This window comes from Oryza sativa, chromosome 7 (genome assembly GCF_034140825.1).
Source record: "Oryza sativa Japonica Group chromosome 7, ASM3414082v1".
Taxonomy (NCBI): domain Eukaryota; kingdom Viridiplantae; phylum Streptophyta; class Magnoliopsida; order Poales; family Poaceae; genus Oryza; species Oryza sativa.
The window spans coordinates 24,652,370-24,666,496 of record NC_089041.1 but is presented as its reverse complement, the minus strand read 5'-3'; the positions used below and the strand labels follow the sequence as shown (position 1 = coordinate 24,666,496).

The window sequence follows — 14,127 nt, the reverse complement described above, 5'->3', positions numbered from 1 at the left end:
CCTTTTGGCATTATATTCAGACACCTCAATTTTCGACAAGAGCTACATGATAACCAACACCACAACACATATGGACCTACAAAAAATTGTTTTCCAGCAGCACAGTTTACTGAATATCTCAAACTGAAGCAAGGCATATACTATTGCAGAGTAACAAGATTGAGTTTAAAAAGCCAATGTTGGAAAATTGACTACGATGAAAAAAACCCTAACATCAACTCTAATATTGAGTTTTAGTACTAAAAATTTTGGTCGCGGCTGATAAGCTAACAAGTAAACGATGAAAAAGGCCTGCAAGCTGCAGTTAAAGGATGCAGCTATACTGTGTCCTTTGTGATGGATAGAATCATAGAATTATAAGCAACACTATTATAGCAGATTAGCAGGTTTCTCCCTGACAAAGAGGCCAGCCAGGCAGCCTCGAGTGTCCTGTGTGTCTCCCAAGGCAAACCAGTTCAACAAAGGTAGGCAAGAAAGAGACATGAACAACACAATGTTTGTGTGAGCTGTCTGTGCCTGTGCACCTCCTCCTCTCTCTTGAGAGAGAAACAGGTGAGGGAAAGATGTCATGATTAACAATACTATTAATCTTTATTGAGGAAAGAAAACATAATCTAGTTTAAGCTGCAGGCTTGCTAAAGCAACAAGAGGAGGGGTTGAGAGAGAAAATGACACCGGAATGGTAGAGTGAGAAGACTTGTCCTGGTTGCTCTGGTGGACAAGTGAACAACCCCAGAAGCATTGATACCACATGCCATCACACACACACACACATGCATGCTTAGTACCTGCTTCTTCATAGAGACTTGTTGTTAGTTGTTACACTGTACTCACCAATCATTTTCATCACTAGTCTGCAGCTTCTCTCTGCTTCCATCACTCTCTACTCACCTTGCTGCTTGCACAATGCTTTCTTGATTCTTTATCAGCATTTGCATTCTTGTGTTCTCTGTCACAGATAGAGATAATGTACTGGTTCTTGGGGGTCCAATGCTATTGTTGCTTGCTTCTCTGCTGCACAATGTTCACTCACAGCCACACCAACCAATGGCATGACAGTACTGATGTACTAAGCATGCAGCAACTGAAGCAAGTGGTTACTTTGAGGCAACCAAGCTGTTGCTGGCTTTGCTGCTGCCTGCCTCCCCCAAGGCAGATCTCGGATTAGTGCAGCAAAAGTAGGAGCAGAGCAAAGGTTAGCATTGACCCAGAAATTCACGGGGGATTCAGTTAGTATACTGACACAGGGATAGTTGCTAAAAGCAAGCAGATAACAGAGTTAAAAACAGTTGCTTTGAGCTAATCTTAAGCTATTAATAACTGAATCAGTTCAGATGCTGTGAGCTCTTATCATCATAGGCTTATTGTGATTTAGCCCCTTCAAAGAAGTTCAAAGGAGAGAAAACTAAATAAAGGAAATGTTAAAAAAAAAAGAAGAAGAAGAAACAAAAATGAAGAAAACTTTGGAATAACCTGAGAAAACTCTGATCACTTGTCGATTTTTTTTTCCTCAATGATCTTGGAAAGCTTGGAGCTCGAGATTGGAATGAATGGAATGAATTGAATCTGTACAGTTCCCCATTGATCGCCTCGATTTTCGGATCAAGAAATCTTTGGCTCCGTGCAGCTGCTGACGCGGCCAATTCTGCTTCAGTTCACGCCAACCTCCGATGAGGCCGGCGGGAAGTTGAGATCAAGAAACCCCGCGGCCGCCGCCGGCGAGCGCTGCTCCAGCTCCAGCTCGGCGTAGAGCTCGTCGGAGGAGCACGCGCCGCCGAACTTCTCCTCCTCCGCTGACGACTTGTTGTTGGCCTTGCGGTCGCCAATGCCGGCGGCCGCCGAGCCCGGCGACGCCGAGGGGGAGAGGGTGCTCAGCGAGGCGTACGTCTCCGAGCTCGGCTCCGGCGCGGGCGCCGCCGCCGCGGCGGTGGCGGGGGAGACCTTGGGGGCGCTGCAGCTAGTGTTGATCCGCTTGTGGCTCGCGCGGTGGCCGCCAAGCGCCTGGTAGGAGGCGAACACCTTGCCGCACCCCGGGCACTCGTACCGTGTCCGCTTCGCCGGCGCCGCCGCGCGCGGCTGCTGCTTCTTCTTCGAGGAGATGGAATTGGGAGAGTGGTAGCTAGCCCTTCGCTTCCTGCTCTTCGCGACGTCGCCGCCGTACTGGAGCAGAGCTGAATCCTCGTCGGAGTTGTAGCCGTAGCCGTAGCCGTTTCTTGGGAGGGGTAGCGGCGGCGGCTGCTTCGCCGTCGCCTTCTTCTTCTTCTGCTCCGGCTTCTCGAACGTCTCCGCCTTGACCGGCGAGCGCCACACGCCGGTGTCGCGCGAGAGCATCAGGAGGCCGAGCGCGACGTCCTCCTGTTCCTTCTCGAACCCGCCCAGCAGCACCGGCCGCGGCGGCGCGGGCGCGGGCGCGGGCGCCGCCACGCGCATCGACCGCCGCCTCCGCCTCGGCGGCGCCGCGATCACAGTCACCGCCGCCGGCGCCGGCGCCACAATCTCCTCCTCCTCCCCGCCGCCGAACTCATCCTCCACATCCACGTCGTCATCGTCGTCGTCGTCGTGATTCCTCCCTCCGCCGCCGGATGCATGGCGCCGCATGTGCCCGAACAGCGAGCGCCACGACGAGAACAGCTTGCCGCACTCCCGGCACGCCCTGAGCTCGCCGCCATCGCCACCCTCCTCCACCTCCACCTCCTCACCATCACCATCACCATCAAACTCAGACAGCCGCCTCGTCTTCTTGGGATTCTCCCTCAGCCCGTACCCAACCACGCCGCCATTGGCGCCGAGCTCCGCCGCCGCCTCCCCAAACGAGATATGCGACCGCATGTGGCCACCGAGCGAGCGGCCGCACGAGAACCCCTTCCCGCACACCCTACACCGATGCATCACGCCAGAGAGCTCCACTCCCCCCGCATCCATGGCGAACCCAAGAAAGAATTCCAAGAAACCCCGGAATTCAGGATCCGGGGATCAAGAACGAACGAACCTGACCCAGCTGGGCGCGATCGCGCGGGAAGATCTGAGGCGGCAGCGAGCATTCGATCGAAGTGGAGGTGGAGGAGTAGAGGGGAGGAAAGGTAGGGTAGGGTGGGGTGGGGTGGTGGTGTGGTTAAGCTGCAGAGATGGCGAGGGGCGACGCGATCGAGCGGGGGGTGCGGTTGAGGTTGAGGGAGAGGGGGGAGGAGAAATCCATGCATGGAAGCAAAGTTAAAAACAGACGGAGAAGAGAGAGTCACATGGGCCGAAGAGGAGAGAGAAAGAAGGGGGTTACATTGGAGAGAGAAAGCTGGTCCGCTGTGGAGGCTGCTTTGATGACGTGTCAAGTCTACGAGGACATTTTTTTCTTTTTTTAGAAACATAACCTGCCCATATCTTTTATCAAATTTGGACGCCTCGCTGTCGACAGAATAATTAGTCGTAAATAACAACACTCATGTTAAGTTAGGACTTCGATTTAAGTGGACTGGTTTTATCATAAGGAATCTAATCAATTGAGTTATGCTTACTTCACGAGAATAATATGAAATGATACCTTGGTAAGTGTTCACACAATCTATAAAAATCATCTCTCTTTTTCTCTCACGGAATTTACAGTTTTTAAGTTGGCTGGAGTTGACAAACCACTCGGTAAATCAATGATTTTTTTTTAAAGAAAGTCAAACTGAATTTTATTTTTTCAATAAAATTTAATCACTTTTCGTGAAAACTTGGAAACCCACCAAGGAGACGGCTTTGTGAACCCTGATCATGGTGATATGGATATATACCACCGTATATAGATTTTCTCGAGCAACTGTATATAGCTATCTGTAGGGAGCAGTAATGGTAGAGGTGGCCAAACGGGCCGGGCCAAACGGGCGGCCCGGGGCACGGCCGAACCTGTAGCAGGCACGGCCCGGCACGGCCTGCTACAGTAACGGGCCGTGCCGGCACGGCCCGAGTAGCCGTGCCGTGCTTGGGCCGCTGGCCGAGCCCGCGGGCCGGCACGGCACGGCACGGCTACTGTAGCGGCACGGCCCGGCACGGCCCGCGGCACGGCACGACCCGTTTCGCCGGCGGCCCGTCAGGCCGAAAGCGCCACGTGGGCGGGCGGCGGTCGAATGGGAAGGCGCCACGTGGCACACTAACGGCTATTTGACCGTTCAAATTTGAAAATAACCGTTGGGAGGCTAAAAAATTCATAAAAATTTCGAAAAAATTCTAAAAAATCTCAAATTTCGCCCCGAACGGCCCGTGGGCCGCAGGCGTGCCGTGCCGGCACGGGCACGGCCCGGCCATCCACGGGCCGTGCTTGGGCCGGCGGCTCGGCACGTGGGCCGGCACGGCACGGCCCGTTTCATCAGCCGTGCCTAACGGGCCGTGCCGAAACGGGCCGTGCCGGACCCGTGCCCGTGCCGGGCCGGGCCGTGCCGCCCGTTTGGACACCTATAAGTAATGGCGATGACCAGATGGTGTCTATCTATCTACAATGACACATACGCATCGCTAGTTGTTCATGGGTAGGCTAGTGTAAGCCGACAATATTCATTGGAGATAGAATGGCGTGATATATGGTAACATCGCATACATCGTCTTATAATAAAGTAGTGGATATTTGTCTCTTTGCTGCCAGCTGATAAATTCATCCACTGGACCTCTTTTTATGATTATTGCAGATTATATTGCAGGCTTTTTTCTGAGTGGTAGGAAAGAATTTAGAGCTTTTTCATTATTGTTTGGATACATTTAATTATTCATAACACTATTAGTTTACCACTGAGTTTTACCTATCGTTTGGCCTACAACTAATAAGTTGTTTTACGATTTATCGGTAAAATAAATAACTTATGAGTAATATTTTTATACGTGTCCTTAGTGACTTCTAAAATCTATGTTTAAAAAACAAACTATAACGAAAAAAACCTAATATCAACTTTAAGCTTAAGTTTTAAAGTTTAAAATTTGATAGTGGCTTATAAACTGAAGAGATTTGCTCCGATACCTCACAGTACCAATCATTTCCTATCGTTGGATCTTAATGGGCATTATTAGATCCAACGATCGAAAACGATTTGATACCGAGAGGTACTGGTACCTTGAGATACTTTTTGTTGGACCGGAGCAAATCTATAAACTGCAAGGTAAACAATAGAAGCTACCACGTAGTTTACCAGTGAGGTCTGGTAGATATACCAAATGATTATTTTCTAAAATATGGTGCTGGACTATGTAGCAATTGCATGCGTATCCATCGTTTTCTTGTACCTTGTACCCAATAATAATGAATTAGTAATGTACAGTACGCTATTACCGCACAGTGACACGGCAATATAACGCATACATATGTGTTTTATATGGATGATCTCCTGGATAGTTGCAAATGTTATGGCGTGCGAGTGACAGCTTATTTACACTTAATTCTTTCTTAATCAGTCTAGCTGCTTATAATTACCCAAATTGCCGTTTAATTTCCCAGTTGTTGTTGCTAACCAAGTCTGTCAGTTTTTTTTTAATTCACAAGGATGTCGGCAGATTTGGCCGTCATGTAGTATGTAGTAGCTTCAGTGATCAATCACACCCATCAAACACTTGTTCAAGACTCCAAAAGGAAACAAGAAAGACGAAGAAATGCAAATTCTCTATACCTGGGAGGCCACCGCCAACTTGAAGGAAGTCCCAAAGAAAGCACTTCGCAAGTTAACACTTCTGGTCAACTGGAAAATCTGGAACGAGAGAAATCGTAGAATTTTCCAGCACAAAGAGCTATCTACAGGAAGTCTGTTAGCCAAAATTAAAGAGGAGGCCAAAACATGGTCTCGGGCGGGGGCGAGGCATCTTGGTAGCTGGCTTGCTTTTTATTTTTAGCTCAGTAGGACCGAAGGTCCTGGGCCTGGTTTTTCTTACTTGTAAAGTTTACTCCTTCTCTATTCAATGAAATTGGCAGCTTGCCGATTCGTTCAAAAAAAAAAATTCTCTATACCGTTGAGTGCTGTGCTTACTTCTCAATGCATGCAACTATGCGCCTATGCAAGGTAATAAGGGGTACATTTGAATGTGGATGATGGATGAATCTGAGTTAAAAACAAATGAATTAGCTATTACAAAGTAAAATAAAAAGATCAATTTTTCTTAAGAAATGCTCTGTTTTTATATTAAGATAACAGAAGATTCTATTAAACTTAATCAATTACATCGAGACGATACAATTATACCGAGACAGGACTCCTGGCCTCTGCCATAAGAAATGCTCATGAAAAAGTTTTAGTAACAATCATAACATTTAGAAGATTGGGATGTGTGCAGTGATAATCCGGGACACTATTTTAACAGCTCGAGTGGACGTCCACCAGTTTATTGCATGTCATCTAAATGGTTATAAAAAAAATTAAAAAAATATGAACAAGATAGGTTAATATGTAATATATCAATCCACAAACATGCAAGTTAAAATTCAACTTCTACAAATTGTAACAAAAATAATAAACAAAAATTAAATTACTATATGTATATTTACAACTAAATTTGTTATTTTTGTTACAACTTATAGAAGTTGAATTTGAACTTGCATGTTTGTAAAGTGATATATTATATATTGATCTATCTTGTCAATTTTTTTGAAATTTTTTCATAACCATCCAGTTGACATGCAATAAACGATCGAACATCCACTCGAGTTATTAGAATACATCTCGGTGATAATCCATCAACCATAAAAGTCTCATACGAATGGAGCAACATTTTCTATCAATATGGCACTTTAGTTTTACTTGTCTGGCTGTCTGAGAACGTGCATATACTGACTTTAACAACCAAAGGACATTGGTGAGTAACACAACTTTGGTGTGCAACTCAAATTGAAGATTCAGGTGAGAAAAAATAATATTCAGGCTAGGCTAACTGAGGTGTAAATAGGTTCTCCTTATGAACCTAGGCATAAGGAAGATAGAATGACACAGTTAATTACAAGATTGTAAACTGTTTATTAAAAAAATGTTTCTTCCCCCCCAAAAAAAGAAATTGTTTCTGTTTGGAACAAGCAACAAATTTATATGGGAACTTATCTAGTCATGGGAAACACTGAGTCCACTAAATGGAACTACAGGACAGCAAGCTGAATAAACTAGTGCTTCATGTTGACATTTTTTTGGGCATCAAAAACAAACCTAATCAAGCTTTTGCCAATAGCTGTGCAGCTCTTCAAAAGGGAGTACAATACGCAAAGCTAGTACTACGTAATTTAACTGCATGCATATAATTAAAGAACTGCTTGATAAACTGTAGGTATCAATATGAACATCACTTTCTGTCAATTAGCCATTAGGTCAGTAGCCCAAAGTCCTTTGTTAAACCTTCATCCAGTCCTGAACACATAAACAGCTAACTTTGCTGCTGTGTTTAAATACTGAAACAACAAAAGTTGCTCAATTAACAAAGTTGATTAATCAGACTAGTAGAATCGCCGGGTACCCACATGCCTGGTCAGTGAATCATCACGCTCTGCATGCCTGCATCTGCATGGACCAGCATTATGTGGCGCCAAATTAAAACTAGTTATTAGTGTGAGATGACCAGCGAGTGATTGGTAAACTGTTTCAGTGGAGTTGTTGGAACATCCAAACACGTCGTATCTTTGCTGCAGCCTCCCCATTTGCTGCATCTTCTACTGGCATGTCTCCCTGTACTTAACTACGGCCATCAAGGCATCAACTTTGCTTTGCTTGCTGCTTATCTTGCATAGATACGGCCGGCTTTTCCCTTGGGTGCACACATCGATCCCTGCAATTAATTAATTCTCCATCGTTGCAAGTTAGCCAATTTTTTTCATGCAAGATTAATTCTTCCAGAAGGATCATTAACAAGAACTCCAGAAGGTGACTTTCTGTTCCTTCCTGAAGAAAATAAAGGGAGAAGTATCATTGACAACGCATAGAGGCTACACTGATCAACCTGAAAAGAAAAAAAAAGAAAATTCAGAAATCTAGCACTAGTTGAGTAGTCCTTGGCATGGTTGGCAATTGGCAACTTTATTAAATTCTTTCATGATCTTACTACTGGGATAAGAGGTATGAAATCTAGAACTAACAATTTTTTATTAGTATGCTACTTGTGTATGTTGAGCTATTATCTAAAAGAAAAACCTTGTGTGTGAGCTATTGAGCAAAGAAGTGTCAAATTGTACTTATACCGTTTTTAGTGAGTTTAGTCAGTGCGTACTTAAACTGTTGACCAGCAGTGCTGGGTAATGATTTTCCCGGATGGGTGATGCTGTCATAGTGAAGAACAAGTGGGGACAAGTGTGCCTACATCTGTGAGACATTCAAGAACAGGACTAGTACTACTAGATTAACTAATGAGCTGCATTCATGAAGAAACACAAATGCACAATGCAGTTGCATTGGCAGATTGAGTAGCAAATGACAAATACACCCTTAGTAATAGTAATAGAAAATTATCCTGAGCTTTGCTCGTTCCTTTGTATACCCTTGAATTTTTTTTTTATTTTGATCCCTTTTATACCTATTCTTTTAGCTGACTGTTTAATATCAACATCTCATTTTAACGGTGCAAAGTTTAGAATTTGGTATATATAGTCTCATGTTTGACCCATACAACGAAAGGCAAACCCCAAACCTTATGCGTATTGAGTAGTAATGTGCTATTTGGGGTTGTCCATTGATAATGAGGAGGATCTGTCTGTGAGACAAAACCTTGGTCGCAAAGCTTAGCATTGGACCAAGTGGATTGCACAAGTTTTGGATATGTCTTTCTTGCAGCTACTGTCCCTGAAAGTTCCTCCCTTATAGAACGGAGAACTAAATCGAGCAGTAGTAGCTTAGCTTGTCCAAAATTTGATGAATTTTCGCTTTTGGATGATGTTTTGAGGTGAAGCATTTGGCAAGTTTGGTTCACACATTTTCTCATATAGGTGGCGTGCATGTTGTTGTGGCCAATTCTCGAGAAAGGTGGGCAAAAAGCCTCTACTGCTTTACTCCGTAGCGGCGGCGGCGGCCAAGTCCCCACCACCCTCGCGTCTCACCCCCCCACTCCGGCGACCACCGCCGCCGCCACCCAACCCCACCCCGAGGCCGCGGCTGGCCCCCCGTGCTGCCCTGCCTCCCTCGGCCACCGGCCGCCCTCGCCGTTCCGCTCCCTTCCCCCCTCCGCCGCCGCCGCCGCCGCCGCCGCCCGACCTAACCGGCGGGCTTGTCGTCGGTCGCCGACGCCAAGCCCGCGGCCGGGAACTGAACTCGCGGTCCGCCGCCGGCCGAACCCTCCTGCTTGACTGCTTCCCGGAGCTAAGGTCGGAGGCAGCGGTGGGAGCCCAAACTTGCTCCCGAGTAGCTCTCGATTTCGTCGCTTGCTCATAGTGATTCCTGGTGTACTGTATCTATCCATTGCTGAATCTATTCAGAGGTACACGCTGTTTTCGTTCAGGGCACGGCTTCGGTATGCTATGTAAATATTGGATCCGCATTTTGGTTTCTTGGTTTGCAACTATAGTAGCATGAGAGTCCATGTTGGAGTGATTGCCAATCTCTAGCTTCGATATGGCAGCGTAGTAACTACTCTAGTAAATATGTTCTTGTGCTTGATATCACAGGATAATGTCATCTTAATTGAGTTCCCCAAATTTTCTGTCAGTAGGGCTTATCCGTTGCTTTCTTTGCAGATGTCTAGTAGCTCCAATGGCAATGGGCATTATCCTGTTAATGGTGCAAAGGTTCTGCAAAAAAGAGAGAACAATCAAGAGGTACCTGACATGTGTTTCGTGATTTATTCGTTGTAAAACTTAATTTTTTGGGAGCACTGGTATTTTTTAGTGTTGTGAGAAACCAGTAATCTGACATTCTTTTTGTTCAATGGTAACTCTGATATTGGCACTTGGAAGATTTTCTCCCTTACCCTGCAAATTAATGATTGATACAAAAAAAAAGAGAGATTTTTCTCAAGTTTCCAGAACACTTTCTTCTCAGCCTATTTGTCTACTCACTTGGTCACATGTGTAATGCCAAATTACCTAACCATTTCTTGATATGCATTGAGGATTAGGTTGTTATTTACACTCAGGTGTCAGTTCATATGATTCATGTGAACTTAAGTTACCACTCCTGGTAGTCTGGTATCTAACCTAAGTAGCTTCATGAGCTTTCCTATGCTTGAAAACTGTTCCTTGTTATTGTTAAGAAGGTGAGAAGTCTTGGATATTTCCACCTGGTATATGTGTCAATCTATCACTGTAAAGTGGAAATTTTAGCTAAACAGTTGTTTGATAGAATCCTCATATAGTGTTTATAAAACATGTAAATTGAACATAACTATGACAAACTGTAAGCCTGTAAGGTGCAAGCTCCTTCATGGAATTTTCTATGTACTGGCATGATAATGTTTCCATCTCATTTCGAAGTGACACTCCAGATCATGTGACATTTTGATATGTTTCCAAATCAATGTAACATAGGATAGTATTGCGCATGTTCTCCAAAACAATGTATCATAAGAGAGAATTGTGTTATTGATTTGTTAGCACTCCGATGGAGCTAATTGTTTTATTAATTAATGCAGAAAATGCTGCTAGACAAAAATGCAGCTTTTAGGGCCTGTCAGAAGGACAGGCATTACATCGAGAAATTGGAAACAGAACTGAGGAACTGCTATCAGGAAATTGGTATATTCCTTTGTTTCTACTCTCTCTATTTGCTGTTAGTCCGTGCTATTGTTAACACAATGACTTGAACAGTTTTTGTTGGTTTCAAATCCAGACTATTTGCAGGATCAGCTAAATATCCGAAATGTTGAAGCAAACATCATGGGAGAGCATATCCACAGTCTTGAACTGAAACTAACTGAACTTGAAAAGTTTCCTGAAAGAGTTAGAGTTATAGATGATGAGCTGATGCGGTCTGATTCTCAGTGCTGGCTTCTGATGGAAGAAGTCCGATGCCAAGAAGAGAAATTGAAAAAGGCAGCCTTACAAATAGAGAAGCTTGAGAATGTAAATTTGGATTCACAATGTGAGATTGAGAGCTTAAAACTTGATTTAACTACACTTGAACAGAGACTGTTTGATGCTGACAGCTTTGGTCAGCATGTTTCTGCTGATAAAGCCATAGCAGATAATAAACTGAGGGAGTATGAGCTCCAGCTGCAAGAGGCACATAAGACTATTGACCATCTTTTACTTGAGAATAAAGAACTAAAACGGTTGTTCCCTGGAGGAGTTGCCACTGCTTTAACATCTGATGAGCAAGTTGACAAAACAATTGAGAAGATTGATGGTCAATACTATGAGAGGGGCGGTGCAATACTTGAAAATATGGCAAAGCGAAGTGAAGAATCTGAACTACTGATTGAGCAGCTCAAGGTTAGTTTATGTCTACTAAATGTACTTCGGCACTTTTGCTTTCCCTCCCTCTATTCTCCCGCTGCCACGTCCTACCGGTGTGTTAACTGTACCAAAAGTAGCTAATTTGAGGATGTATCTGTTCCATTTGTTTTTTATTTGAATAGCTTCGATCATTTGGTGTAATGTAAGCATTTTGTTTTTAAATATGTTAGGAAGAGCTTCGAGAACAAAAACTGAAGGCAAAGGAGGATGCAGAAGATCTCACCCAAGAAATGGCTGAACTAAGGTACCAAATAACTGGCATGCTTGAGGAAGAATACAAGCGTCGGTCTTGCATTGAGCAGGCAGCTATCCAACAAATCCAGGAACTAGAGGCTCAGGTACTGATAAATAAATAAGTTAGATGTGTAAATGTAGCTAGAAAAACGTAAGTATAGACTACGTGAAATGGTTGCCCCATGATTTAAAAAACCAAGTATGTTTTAGTATATAAATATAAGTGAATTTGACTTGTACCTTTGTTTTGATATATCTGTGGCTTATCTAGTTTACTTTTTATTTTTTATTCCTGATGCACTAAGCAGGTTTCCAAAGAGCAGAGAAAATTGAGTGGAGCCCTGAGGAAACTGCAGGAATCACATGAACTAGCTCAGAAGCAATCTATGGAGATAAAGAAATTGAAGGATTCTTTAGGGGTATGTGCTTGCCAGGGCGATAGTGGCCTAGTGCTCCATCATGTTTTCTTAGTCTTTACATTATTCCTCTGATGCTCCATCATCAGCTTCATGGTATACTGATATGTACGCGTCCATTCCAGAGGTTTAACTCTGCGTTGAACCATGGGACAGTTTGCAGATCTTGCTCCTGCGGGTTCTGCGCAATGTTGTTAGAGCTGTCTAACTGCTCTATCGAAGGACTAGTTGATGTTAGATCTTCCAATGAGAAGCCACAGAACCAAGCTCTACTAGAATGGCGTCCTGATGAAGATGCGGATGGTGAAGCCGGCTAGAACATAGGAGTGCTAGATGATCACTTTTGCACTCATGCGTGCAGTTGTTGTAGATAATTCTTTGTACCAACATTGTTATATGTAAATGGGGTTAAATGCACATGTATTTGTAAATCTTAGTTAGCTGTTTTGTTTTCCAGATTGCTTTTTCTAGCTTTCTCTGGGTGTTGATTTGCTTTTTCTAGCTTTCTCTGGTGTTGAGCTCCAATTAGTAGTGAAAAATGTATGTTAAACTTCATGTTTTTTTCCCAAGAAATTTTGGGTGTGCCATTTGTGCAGCAAGTTGAATGCTGCATCTTTTCCTTAGATAATGCTAGAAGAACATGCATCTTAAGCAGTCGGACCACCTTGGTGATGCTGTGTGTGTTTTCAGCAAGGGGAAAATCCAAATACCCCCCTACAAGTCACTGCTCTTTCTACTCTCCCCTCTACAACTCAATATTGTTCAAAACACTACACATAAGTTAATTTCTCTTCCAATTTCCCACCCTATTTGGTTTTCACGCTTTCTCTGATGCGCTCAATTTCTCGTTATCGTGGGCCTTTAGCTCAGCCCATGAGCGAAGTTTCCTCGTGCCACCTTGGCGGCAAAAGCGCGCGCATCTCCATCCGCTCTTAATTCTGCGAGCCATATGGGTAGGACGACATGACGCTAATATAAACACAGGAAAACAATTTCTAGTCCACCAGTGCAAAACAACCGTGTCTGCCTCCTGATTCGTGATTCCACATCAATATGAAGAATGGCAACACCAAGTCAAAAACACATTCCAGAATATTTAAGACATGCTTATTGAAGTAGAATCCCCTTAAAAATCACAATTCAAATCTGATAGTTAGAAGTACAGAAAATTATTTGTCGTAAAAAAGATGGTACTGAGATTAAGAAGGGATCAGCATCCCCCACTAATTGTAGCTAAGAATTTTGATGTAAATAATACTACTGCATAAAAATAGGAGATCAGTTTCTCCTAATTTGCAGCTTTCTTCCAGTAGGACCGATATAAGGCCCATCTGGCACATGATGGTAGAGACCAACACCAAATGCATTGTCCATATATACTGGTGGCTGTGTGGATGTTGTTGGAATATCATCTCTTGAACTAGAACTAATAGGCTGGGAATTGCTCCTCTTCTTCCTCCTAGTTATTTGTGTTTTACACTGAGAGAAACAGACAACAAATTGTGAGAAGTAGCAAAGTACAATGTCTTTATATGATAAATTAGTAGTGTACTCACATTTTGAGATGAAGAACTTTGGTTGTCTTTTCCATGCTTTCTGCTGTTATGACCAAACTCTTTGCAGACGCTACATCTAATTGTTGTCTTTGCAACCGACCTTCCTTGAACCCTAGGTTCATCAGATGCTCTAGTTCTCTTTGTTTTTGGCCTCCCTGGTTGTGTCCTAGCCACAGGTGGGTCTACATCTGGAAATGGAGTTTTTTCCCACTGTGTCTCATCAGGAACGGGATAAATCATCCCACAATATGTCCTCGCATATGCATCCTTTGTCAATATGTCATCAACATAGCTCTCTGGCCTTTGCTTGAAACCTTGAATAGCTGAAACAACATGCAAACATGGGATTCCAGTTAAATCCCATTTTCTACACCCACAAGTGTGCTTGTTCAAATCCACTACATATTGATTACCAAATGCGGACACTTGCCAAATGCCCCTACCAGCACACACAGATTTGCAATATCTTGCCTCTCTCTTCTCTGCCTCAAGCTTCTTTAATATATTTGGTGGGATTTGCCAATTGTCCCTTTCTACACCTTCCCTCTTATTA

General features: G+C 43.9%; 2 protein-coding genes across 3 annotated transcripts; one reads left to right on the top strand and one right to left on the bottom strand.

Annotated features, from left to right (window-relative positions):
* Positions 1 to 1,279: 1,279 nt before the first annotated feature.
* On the bottom strand, positions 1,280 to 3,227 carry LOC107278250 (zinc finger protein ZAT1). Its single transcript, XM_015790755.3, has one exon. The coding sequence runs from the start codon at positions 2,920 to 2,922 to the stop codon at positions 1,651 to 1,653; it is 1,272 nt and encodes a 423-aa protein (XP_015646241.1). The 5' UTR covers positions 2,923 to 3,227; the 3' UTR covers positions 1,280 to 1,650.
* Positions 3,228 to 8,938: 5,711 nt separating this feature from the next.
* On the top strand, positions 8,939 to 12,605 carry LOC4343806 (uncharacterized). Of its 2 annotated transcripts, none has more exons than XM_015789731.3 (7): positions 8,939 to 9,396; positions 9,653 to 9,733; positions 10,546 to 10,648; positions 10,743 to 11,344; positions 11,539 to 11,706; positions 11,911 to 12,021; positions 12,175 to 12,605. In XM_015789731.3, the coding sequence occupies exons 2-7, from the start codon at positions 9,653 to 9,655 to the stop codon at positions 12,214 to 12,216; spliced, it is 1,107 nt and encodes a 368-aa protein (XP_015645217.2). In that variant the 5' UTR covers positions 8,939 to 9,396; the 3' UTR covers positions 12,217 to 12,605. The 2 variants fall into 2 exon arrangements, with proteins under 2 accessions (XP_015645217.2, XP_015645216.1); XM_015789730.3 differs by having other exon boundaries at positions 12,144 to 12,605.
* Positions 12,606 to 14,127: the final 1,522 nt, after the last annotated feature.

Bases quoted from the DNA above. Each gene is read 5' to 3' on its own strand.
- LOC4343806 (XM_015789730.3), top strand. From the start codon at position 9,653: ATGTCTAGTAGCTCCAATGGCAATGGGCATTATCCTGTTAATGGTGCA. The intron at 11,345-11,538 runs GTTAGTTTATGT...TAAATATGTTAG, and splicing joins TACTGATTGAGCAGCTCAAG to GAAGAGCTTCGAGAACAAAA. The intron at 11,707-11,910 runs GTACTGATAAAT...TGCACTAAGCAG, and splicing joins TCCAGGAACTAGAGGCTCAG to GTTTCCAAAGAGCAGAGAAA.
- LOC107278250 (XM_015790755.3), bottom strand. From the start codon at position 2,922: ATGGATGCGGGGGGAGTGGAGCTCTCTGGCGTGATGCATCGGTGTAGG.